The sequence below is a fragment of the Ammodytes marinus genome (genome assembly GCF_949987685.1).
Source record: "Ammodytes marinus genome assembly, chromosome: 8".
In the NCBI taxonomy this organism is placed as follows: domain Eukaryota; kingdom Metazoa; phylum Chordata; class Actinopteri; order Uranoscopiformes; family Ammodytidae; genus Ammodytes; species Ammodytes marinus.
Window position 1 is genome coordinate 31,665,336 of NC_137212.1, and position 12,169 is coordinate 31,677,504.

General features: G+C 42.9%; 1 protein-coding gene across 2 annotated transcripts in view; it reads left to right on the plus strand.

Annotated features, from left to right (window-relative positions):
* The first annotated feature begins 6 nt into the window (after window positions 1–6).
* Window positions 7–12,169, plus strand: part of rfc4 (replication factor C (activator 1) 4) — a 43,475-nt gene continuing 31,312 nt past the window's right edge. Inside the window, exons 1-2 of one of the 2 annotated variants that reach the window (XM_080032340.1) lie at window positions 7–164; window positions 10,056–10,178. In XM_080032340.1, coding sequence (XP_079888466.1) covers window positions 10,063–10,178 — 116 coding nt within the window. In that variant the 5' untranslated portion in view covers window positions 7–164; window positions 10,056–10,062. The remainder of the gene's footprint in view (window positions 165–10,055; window positions 10,179–12,169) is intronic. The other variant, XM_080032339.1, reaches the window with a different exon arrangement.

Genomic DNA, 12,169 nt, shown 5'->3' on the forward strand with positions numbered 1-12,169 from the left:
CCATCAGAGACAAGCGCTCACTACAAGCTGTTGGAACAGTGTTTGCTTTCTGAACGTAATAACTGTGGGATACATAGGTGAGAGTTACGTCTGGAGTGGTGGGAATAGAAAGTAGCGCGGCGCTACAATCTGAAGCTAACAACTGGCTACCACCGCAGCTAACAGTAAGCACTGGCTAACTTAGCCAACTAAATGTGGTTAGCGTGTTAATGACTATGGTACGCTGAGTATAATTCATTCAATACAGCTATGATATATTGTGGAAATGATTGTAATATGTGATTATTTTAATGACAGGCTTAACCACAGAAATTCTTTATTTATGGTTCTATTTGTTTTTTCATTGTTGAACATGGCTGTTAACTTATTAGGACAAAGTGATCTTTACATTATCAATCATTATGGGCCAATCCGAATAGTCCAATCTCCTAACCTATAAGCCTCCTTTCCTATACCTTAACCCCTAAACGTCATCGGGGTTAAGGAGATATGAAAGGTGTTTCCTATTGAACATAGGAAAAGACAGCACTGTTTCAAATGAATTCGACTCCACTTTTCCTAACCGACGTCATTGCGCGACGTCGAGTAGTGCTGACGTGAGTCACTTGCGTGAAACTACAGCCTATTCTCCGAAAATTGACTACAACAAACGCTCGTTTGATCCATGCATTCTTTTCATATTGATTTTAATCAGGTTGTCGCCAACAGAGTGAGAATCACTCGCATATATCCCAATTCACGTGTGGAATAAAAAGAGGCTACACTTATGTTGATGTTGAAATGAACTGCCCCCAGTAACTTCATTAAATGTGAAGTTGGTATTTTATTTTCTTATGGTGTAAATTATGTGCTACGAAAATAACCATTATGATGTTGGTCTTTTATGAGTTCTTTATTATCTTTGTGGGGGAGGGAGGGGGGGTATTTTGTTTTAGCCCCCCTCCCCTATAAAGATAAAAAAAACTATTCGGATTGGCCCCAGATGTCACTCGGTTATCTGTTCCACCTACTACAGCAGACCTGGGGCCAATCCGAATAGTCTTTTTTGCATAGGAAATTTCCTTTCCTATCGAGATGACCTGGAAGTACTCGGCAGATAGGTGATCCGAATTCTCAAAATGCTTAGGAAAGGCATAGGAAAGGAGCCTCGATTCATCCTTTAACCCTCCTTTAGCATAGGTTACTCCGGACCAACCTATGCGAAAGGAAAGGAGATAGTGGTATCCCATAATCCTTTACGGCGGGAAGATTTAAAGCAACAGGCCACCGCCGGAGTTTACCGACTCTACGCGAATACGAACGAGAGGTAAAACGGAAGAGAGGAGAGGAGAAGAGAGGAAGATTTAACTCGGCTAAAACAAAATACCCCCTCCCCTATAAAGATAATATTCAACTCATAAAAGACCAACATCATAATAGTTATTTTCGTAGCACATAATTTACACCATAAGAAAATAAAATACCAACTTCACATTTAATGAAGTTACTGGGGGCAGTTCATTACAACATCAACATTAGTGTAGCCTCTTTTTATTCCACATGTGAATTGCGATATATGCCAGTGATTCTCACTCTGTTGGCGACAATCTGATTAAAATCAATATGAAAAGAACGCATGGATCAAACGAGCGCTTGTTGTAGTCAATTTTAGGCTAGTGTAGTTTCACGCTATAGTGACTCACGTCAGCAATACTCGCCGTCGCGCCATGACGTCGGTTAGGAAAAGTGGAGTCGAATTCTTTTGAAACAGTGCTGTCTTTTCCTATGTTCGATAGGAAGCACCTTTCATCTCTCCTTAACCCCGATGACGTTTAGGGGTTAAGGTATAGGAAAGGAGGCTTATAGGTTAGGAGATTGGACTTTTCGGATTGGCCCCTGGGGCCTCTACGGATTCTCTTTTTTGCATAGGAAATTTCCTATCCTATCGAGATGACCCGGAAGTACTCTGCAGTAGAGCTGCAACGATTAATCGACGAATCGATTATTTATCGATTACTAAAATAATCGCCAACTATTTTGATAATCGGTTAATCGTTGCGAGTAATTTAACCAAAAAATGCCAAATTCTCTGATTTCAGCTTCTCAAATGTGAATATTTTCTGGTTTCTTTAATCCTCTTATGACAGTAAACTGAAATATCTGTTTGTTTTTGGACATAGCAATACATTTGAGGACGTCAACCTGGGCTTTGGAAAATTGATAAAAAAAATTCACAATTTTCTGACATTTTACGGACAAACACTAATCGATTAATAATCGATTCATCGACAGATGAATCGATTATCAAAATAATCGTTAGTTGCAGCCCTACTCTGCAGATAGATGGTTCGAATTCTCAAAATGCTTAGGAAAAGCATAGGAAAGGAGCCTCAATTCATCCTTTAACCCTCCTTTAGCATAGGTTACTCCGGACCAACCTATGCGAAAGGAAAGGAGATAGTGGTATCCCATAATCCTTTACAGCGGCAATATTTAAAGCAACAAGCCACCGACGGAGTTTACCGACTCTACACGAATACAAACGAGAGGTAAAACAGAAGAGAGGAGAGGAGAATAGAGGAAGATTTAACTCGGCTAAAACAAAAATATCCTCCCTCCCCCCCATAAAGATAATAAAGAACTCATAAAAGACCAACATCATAATAGTTATTTTCGTAGCACATCATTTACACCATAAGATAAAAAAAATGCCAACTTCACATTTAATGAAGTTACTGGGGGCAGTTCATTTCAACATCAACATAAGTGTAGCCTCTTTTTATTCCACACGTGAATTGGGATATATGCGAGCGATTCTCCCTCTGTTGGCGACAACCTGATTAAAATCAATATGAAAAGAATGCATGGATCAAACGAGCGCTTGTTGTAGTCAATTTTCGGAGAATAGGCTGTAGTTTCACGCAAGTGACTCACGTCAGCACCCGATGACGTTTAGGGTTAAAGCTGGTCAATGTACTAGCGCGTGGCCGCGCGTCCACCCAATAGTCGGCGTCCAGCGGCGGGGGCTTGCGCGGCGCGTGGCCGCGCCTCTCTCGGGAGCGCGGCCATTAGCGGCGCATAGAAATTGTGTCATCGAAGGAGCGTGAATCGAAGGCTTGTGCGGCGAACACGGCGCCGCAGAAAAAGATGAAATTTTTCATCTTTTTCTGCAGCGCCGCCGGGCGCCGCGCCTCCACAGCCAATCAGCGTTTAGAGTGCCCGGTGGCGGTGGTCTGCAAGACGAGGTGGGCGTGTGGAGTGAGGACATTGGGCTTCCAATACATTCTGCAAATATGTGTATTTTGCATCTGTTTAGCTGTTGGTTGTACTTTAGCCAAGGTAGCGCCGGTTAGCATAGTGAAACTCACCCAGCTGTGTGCTGCTCCTGAGGATAATATGAACCCAAAGTTGATGGCAGTGTCCGTGTGGAATTCCATATAGTACAGCGAAGCACCGGTGTTGTCCTCCGTCAGCCGGCACACTTTCACTTTCAGGTAGGCTGATGTCTGCCTTTATTTGTGCTGCTGAGCACACACTGCTTTTGTTAATGTGTTTAGTATGTTGCTGAATTGCTGTTAATGTGTGTGTATTTGCGATCGGGGTGCGTGTTCAGGCTGTTTTAATGATATTTGTGACAAGACTGCCGCTGGTTACACAGTGAACCTACATCTGTATTTTTTGGCACAGCTGGACCATGTTATTGTTGTTGTTGCACCGTAAGTGTGACAGGTCTGATCTCGGCGTCGGCGTCAGGAATATATGGCCCAATATGATCAAGCGGCGAGCCTCCTGCGGTCACGCGGCCAACCGCCGCCTACGATGAGGCGCCAATGCGCTGTGTTCCCGGCTTTAGGCATAGGAAAGGAGGCTTATAGGTTAGGAGACTGGACTATTCGTAGAGGCCCCAAAACTAGCATTCCTAAACCTATTAGCGGCATTATCATGTGTGACTGTGAACAAGAGTGACATGGTAATGTTCTGGGATGGAGCTCAGTGTTTCCCCCAGAAAATGTCTAAGTCAAGGTGGTCAATGCCCTGGGTCATGGGAGGAGCGGCGCTGCGCCGCGGCGAACATTTTTGGCGGTATTTTGCTCAAAGATGCCAATGCGCAGTAAAGAAATAAACAACTGTTAATTTACAGTTGTGCAATTTTGTTTGCTATGTGCAGGTACAAATTATGTGCAAACATGCAGACAGTACAAAGCACAATTTAAAGAAAACTTCTACTGTTTTGGTGCAGACACACTAAATTGTGGACAATAGGCCTACTGTGATGCGATAGCCTATAATTCATTAATGGTTAATTTTAGCCTACTTGCTTGATTTCTTTTTAAATACAGAGGTTATTGGTCGTTTTGGAACATGTATTTCCCAATTTAAAACATAAAAATTAAGCAGCATTGAAAATTCAGAAAATAAATCTTTTTGGCCTACACTAGCATGCTGTTTGAAAAATAACTCAATAGTTGAAATAATAAATACAATGTGTTTTCCCCTTAAAATGACTAAATGCATTTCAAAGACAGTAACAGTGTGGCACTTCTGTAAACTTACTGAAAGGTGCCTGGGCCATCACTCTCATGCATTCATCAAACTTTTCTCTGCGCTGTCTGAGCTGATAGATAGGTTCAGGGTTTTTCCTGCATTCAAAAAATTTTGGCGCCCGCCAAAGGAATTTTAGCGCCCGCCAAAGGAAAATCCTCAGCGCCAAAGTGTTTTTTTTTTTTATATAGATAGATAAATAAATAAAAATCTACTTAAAACGGCTCCAAATGTGTTTCCATTTCCGCGCCATTCCAGTCATATTACTTGCAATCTCAGTTGTAAAAAAATAAATCAGGTCGGGGATAATCGTTATTAAACTATCATTGTTCCGCTCGCCGGGGCATGCAGGCTTATAAATGCAGCGCACCCTTTCAGCCGTGAGCTCCGCTCGGCCCCTCCCTTACCTGAGTTTAGCTATCGGCTCGTCCAGAGTAGGAGGGAGATGTTGCGCATTGCCGGGTGTTTTGAAAAACTTCTAGATGACGAGAATAAAGGTAAAACTAATTGTGTTGTCTGAAAACACTTCAGACTCACAACAGACTAAAATAATGTGCAAGATTTGTCACTCGCGAGTAACGTGACATACGCGACCGAGAGAGAGAGACAGAGAGAGAGAAAGAAAAGTGATATACGACCTGATCTGCTCCTCTAAACATCCCGACCAATTTGTTTATTCACTTTAAGTCGAATCATAGTGGTCTATGACCAAGCAATCAATGAATAAAAACACAGGAAGTTTAAAGCTCCTTGACTCCTGCCACCACAACTGTCAACACTACAATGCAACTGCCTATCCAGCCAGCTCCATGACATAAATAAATCATGCCCTTACATTCAATGCTAGCAAAAGACGTGCCCTATCAACACCATTTACAACTGGTTATTTTTATTTTGTCATATTTTTTTTAAATTATTAAAAATATGTTTCACTTATTTAGCCTATTTCTATTCTCCCTGTTTTCAGTTCAATTAGGCCTTTGTTTAAAGTCCAAAGTCATGGTGTTATTAGAAAAAAACCTTGTTAAAAGTGTAGCGGGTACAGGTAGTTCAGATTAATTCAGCTATTAGAAATTAATCTGATGATTAATAATACTTTAATAATTTCTTAAAGTTCAAAAGGGGCACCACCGTTCATTGCAGAATGGAAAAGTAATAGCAAATTGTCTCGTTTAATCAAAGGATTTACTTAGAAACGTTGATTAGCTTAACGCTCAGTTAAACAAATCAACATTAGCAAATCCTAGTCTCAAAGATCATTTCCATAAAATAATGTACTCAAGTAGTTACTATTATAAATTTGGTAATATGATCTTAACACTGAAGGCTACAGAGTCTTTCACTTGTTGATTGTTGACACTCCAATAATATCCACACAAATAAATCCCAAACACTTCTGGTTACAATATAAGAACATTTATTTTAACCACAATGAAACTTAAGGTAACATCCGTTTTATACACGCATAAAGCCAATACACTTAATCAAAGAAAAACGTCTAGAACACTGTTGTTTATACAGCCATGTACCAATGTGTGTGTGTGTGTGTGTGGGTGTGAGTGAGTGAGTGAGTGAGTGAGTGAGTGAGTGAGTGAGTGTGTGTGTGTGTGTGTGTGAGAGTGTGTGCGTGTATGTAGCAGAGCAAGAACAAAAGGGACGGGGAAGCTCCCACGTGACTTGGGACACGAGAGGCACAAAATGGCGGCCCAAATAGGCTAGGTTATTAATGACACAAAATGGCGTCCCTGGATGGCTAAGCTAGGCTATCCTACTTTCCCCGATGGGGGAAGTGATTACCACGGGTGCTCAAAAGGGCGTCTACCTTTGGAACAAAGGACCTGACGAATGATATTTGAGGCGGGGAATTTCGAACAAACACTAGCTCTTTAAAAAAAGGGATTCTACCAAAGATCTTAGCACCAATTCTATCTGATCAAGGCTACCATCTAACGTGCTATCTAACGTGTGTGTACGTGCGTGCAGGAGAGTAAGAGGGAGAAAGGAAGGTGTGAGGTTTTAAAACATACAGCAGACTTGAAAACACACTGCAGCGTGAATGAAAAGGTCGAACTTTCCGTTCTGGCTCTCCGTGGGGGAGAAGACAAACGGAGATTGATCACACAGCTTGTTTCAAAATAGCAAACACAACTTCGAAAATAAACAGTATTGTTCACACTTTAAAAAGTAAATAATAACTAAACATCTGCCCAGGTAATTATAAAGCCAAAATCTCACTTGGGGGAAAACTTAATTTCCACTGCTTCGTCGTCGTTGAGGCGGGTATGCCACTCCTTTCCAGGACGGGCGAGAGGGGGCCGCGAGACGGCGATCCAGGCTCCGAGCCGTTGGCGGTCGGTGAGCTGGTGAGGTGATCCCTGCGTTCGTCAGATCGCAGGAAAAAGGCAAGAGGGCGCAGCTGATTTGGTGCGGGGATGGCGGTCGAAGATCACTCGATCGGCTATCCAGTCCGCGGTCCGAGAGGCTGAGTTTCTGGATAAACCCGCCTGCTTCTCGTGTGGTGTGGTTGCGATCGAAGACCAATTCGACCGGCTTATGTCCTTGGTCCAAAGGCAGGTTTCTGGGTAAACCGCCTGTTTCCAGTGTTCTTCTGGTCGTTCCAACGGAACAGTTTCAATCCACTTAGTTGTTTTAGAGATCGCCGCGGCCGCAGGCGATAGCTTTAGTAAAACACGTGGTGGTTGGGTCAGAGGTGAAGAGGCCCCTGTAGATCTTTAAAGACTTGTTGTTTCTATAGGTGTATCAGCAAACAGCCGGTTACCAGAAAGAAAGAATGATGCTGTGCGGGCGCTTTTGAAGTCCCCGGCTATCATCCGGGGTGGGGCTTCAGGCTAGCGTTTAGACACACCCACCTGAAGAGGTAAGGGTGTACTGCAGTGTTTTGGCCGCACGGTGGCGGCACAGGGTTGACCATAGGTTTGACCCCCTACATAAGTAAAATAAATGCATAATGTTCTTAAATCAATGATTAACTGTCTTTAATAATCGTGATAACACAATGTGATTACTCAAAATAATCATGATTATGATTTTTTCATAATCGAGCAGCCCTACCTTCTTCCATGGTTTAGATTAATTAGAAACAATTAAAGTATTAGGCCTAAATAGGTAGGCCTAGTCATTATTAGTATTTTGACTTCATATATAGGTTGTTTATTGTGATTTCATAAGCGTCAGTGAGCTCCATGGTAACACAATGATTGACAGGCTGACTGAAATGCTCTTGAGCTGGACAGAAACTCCCCTCTCCCAACCCAACACCCCTCTTAAAATACACAAACCGTTTGCTTTTACTGTTGCGACCCCAAAAAAAGTCGGTCGCGTACTGACCCCCCAAAGGCCCATTCTGAGCCAGGAAAAACCCTGAGGTTGTGTTGCCGCGGTGATGTGGAGTCAGGTTGTGTTGCCACGGTGATGTGGAGTCTTACACTGTTCTAGCTTTGCACAGCACTTCTTTCTGTTAAACTAAATATCCCCATAGAACTGCACTGCGTGTATTTTTGCCACCAGTTAAATGTCGGTTTGCTTCTGCTTGTTTAACTCTCCCGCATGCATGCCGTAGTCGCACGCGGTACGGTCGCGCGCACAAAGCCGCAGACACAGAGCAGCTGATAGAGACAAGCTTGGAGAAACATGTTTTTTACTGCAAATCGTGGCCTTTCCCGCAGTTATGACCATGCACAAGGCAAGCACACATCGCGCTTGCTAGTACATTAATTGTGCAGCACAAAAAAAAACACTGCTGCAGTGAAAATCACTGGTGGTGCAGGGAATGTGCAGAACTAGGGAGAAATTTTGGTTTGGCGACATCTAAAGACCAATATACTGCCGTGAAAAGTAGAGCCTGGCTGCAGTAACGGTAATGTAACACACGGCGCCAAACCCCTTTCACAAATCTGTCTATTCAATGTTTACTTATTTATTTATCCATACACGTAACTCTGACACACAACTTAATTTATTGTTAATAATATGGTCTGTTTATAAATTCGGCATATGATTAAAGCATCTAAAAGCACGTAATCATGTTAAACGTTTACTGTTTTTAAGTTATTAATGCCACTCGCTCCCGCAGATACACGGCACAGGGAGGTCTTATATTCAGCCATTGCTAAAGGGAGTGTTGTATTATGGAAAGGCCGCTGCGGTACGTAATTACAGTCTCAGCAATGTTTCCTACACGCAATTATAACTCTAGCGTCTACAGCACGTTGTTTTCATGTAGTGTAACTTGTGTAATGTGTTACATTATTCAGCTGTTGCCGTGATGTCGGCTAACGCTGATGCTAATGATAACTAGCTCTCCGTCGCACAATAGACTGTAGGTTGGTGTTGCAGCCCGCTGTTGGGTGAAGGGCTGTCCCACCTGTCCAATATTCACTCTAGTCCAGCTTCTTGAAAAGTTTATAAGGACTTTATTATTTATGTAAAAATTAATTATTTAATGTTTCACTTGAAACACAAAATTAATGGCTTTATTTTCTGTTATAGCCTACCCAACAAATCTGTTTTTTCATTTTTTAAGCACTAAAAACAGTGCAATATTGTGATGTATTCTTATATCTGATTAAATAGTTTGAATATTATATGTTCGCATTATTTAGACACTCGTTCTAATGATGAAATGAGTGTTAATTGTAAAAAACGGAAATCATGAGATTAAAAAGGAAAAAACGGAATTTGTGAAAAAAATAAAACAGATTTCATAGGGCCCTAGTAATACCAGTAATTTGCTGGGAACTATGTGTGAAAGGGGCTATATCGCCAACTAATACCATGCCTTACAATAAAACCTATGTTGTCTGACACTATCACTATCAAATAACTGCTGATTAAGAGTAAAAATTTAGGCTTGGACAGTTCCCTAATAAAAAAAATCGACATATGCAAGTTTAAATTGATTACAGAGTCTGAATTTGGGTTTCCATTGGTTTTGGATGAATTGCCCAGCCCTGTGCTGTGTCTGAAATCGCGCACTTCTGTACTTACACTTACTTTTTTGAGTGCACTTTGCGCAAAACCGGAGAGTGTGCCAAAATGCAGTGCACTGTAAGTTCCTCGGTTGTGCACTCAAAACGGTCTAAAACTTGAGTGTGGAGCGATAGACACTTTCCACACTCAACGGCCGCCATCTTGCCTACGTAGCGGAGAGGACGGGACATTAAAATCAAAATAGAGGAGCTTGAAGCAACTGTGGAGACGGACGCGCTCTACAAAAGTTAAATTACACATTTGTTTAGTTTTTCCGTACAAGTACACTGTTTTAGACTGTATCCGACCGTTTAAAAAAAAATACCACCGAAGAAGAACCTTCAAAATGCAAAGTCATTTCCGGTAGGTGCGCGACGGCAGTTTGGACAGTGCACTGTAGAAATGAGAGCACTGCGTCTATAAGTAAGTGTACTGTAGGGATAATAAAGTGCACTCAATGTAAGTGCACTTACATGAGTGCGCAATTTCAGACACAGCACTGGTCTGTGGTGTGTAAGTGTGTGTGCTGCTTTGCCTACCCTCAGGTGGAAGATGCAGGCCTTTCTGAAAGGAGCCACGCTCCAGACTACCAGGCCTCACAAAGACAAGGCACCAGCAGGCAGCACCACGGACAAGAAGCCCAAGGCTGTGCCCTGGGTGGAGAAATAGTAAGTCACCATCTAAGGTTTAATATAGAGTATGTCTGTTAATCAAGCCAACACACTGCCACTGGGGACAGGAGGGCCACACGCTGGGTGGCAAACATCACTTCTCAAGCTTGGGAACAATTCAAAATGGGAACGTTTTGTCCACAAAAACCCAAACTTGATTAAAATGTCATATTTAAATGTACACAAGTCCATGAGACAAGTGGCACCACCACAAGTGGCACCAACTAGAGCCCTTACTATATATCGGCCGGCCAATTTAATCGGCCAATTATAGCACATCTCAGAAAAATCGGCAAAATGGCATTTTTTTTTTTTCTTCTTTAATTCAAGCAATCATGTTGACTGAGATGCATTGCTGCCCCGGAGGTAGCCTACATGCATAGCATTAAAGTTATAGCCTATTAACAACAGCAGCAGCAGGTGTGTTGTAATACATTGGATTAATTCACACTTGACAGTTCCCCCTGACACCAACAGGGTTCGACATAACCAATGGCCCGCTGGCCCGGGGCCAGTAAAATCATATGCAGGGCAAGTTGATTGTCCAGTCACTGGCCTTCACGGGCCAGTAACGGCCAATCACAGATCAGTATTGTTGTAGACTACATCATGGTTCATTGAAATGCACGTTGAGAGTCGTAATGAAAGCAGTGTTTATCAATATAATAAACATAATATAAAATTATGAAAGGCCAGTGGACAAACGATGCGTGGGCGTTTTGACAGGCGGAGCAACAAGCAGGCACACTCTCGCTTTGTTGGCAGAGCTGCCTACCGTCCACCTGCGAGTCGACAAATCAATCGACTTACTTTGCCCCCTTTCTTTCTTCCCACAGCAGAGGTTGAGGTGCAGAAAATGAAGTGAAAACTGCGCTTTTCCTTTAGCTGCCGCCGTAATGTTACAGTATTTGCATCTATGACCCAATGGTAATACAAATGAGATGCTTTATTTAAACGCTGTGAATGCGTCGCTGGTGATTGTAGGCTAATTGTGTCGGTTGTAGACAGAGACGAACGGAGGGACTCGGTTCACTGGACAGTTCCTATAGTCGCGCAGTTTGTCTGCCGACATGGCTATGTGTTACCAAACTAACGGAGGGAATAGAGAACGACCGCGGGTGGGAATCAAACCCGGGTCCGCTGCTGGGCCCGGCCCGGGAGGGGGACGCCTTACCAACTGAGCTAAAGGCGCCCCCCCATTATGGCTTTGATGCAAATACTGTAACATTACGGCGGAAGATGAAGGAAAACCGCAGTATTCACTTCATTTTCTGCACCTTTGCTGTGGGAAGGAAAAAAGGGGGCAAATTAAGTCGATTGAGTTGTAGACTCGTAGACTAAATAAGTCGTTCACATCCCTAATATTGAGTTGAAAGTGTGTCCTCACGCGGAGCGAATCGGACGGTAGGCAGCTCTGCCAACGGAGCGAGAGTGCGCGCTTGTTGCTCCGCCTGTCAAAATGCCCACGCATCATTTGTCCACTGGCCTTTCACTAAAACATATATTATATATTATGTATATTATATTGAGCCTTAAATAAACACTGCGTTCATTACGACTCTAAGCGCGCATTTCAATGAATCGTGATATAGTCTACAGAAAGATACTGAACTGTGATAGGCATACATATGATTTTACTGGCCCCGGGCCATTGGTTATGTCGAACCCTGAGCTCCCCCTCAAACTAGGAAACAATTCGCTCACAGTCAACCTGTGTGCACACACACACACACACACACACACACACACACACACACACACACACACACACACACACACACACACACACACACACACACACACACACACACACACACACACACACACACACACACACTGACACACTGTGAGAAGTCACATTACTGTAGACAGAAAGTGAGGCGATACTTCGGGATAATAATAGCGGCGGTCTGGGACGCAGCCTAGCTTAGCCTTACCTAGCTGTCCCACTTCATTGTACAACTTCCCCCGGGCAGAAATACCCTCAT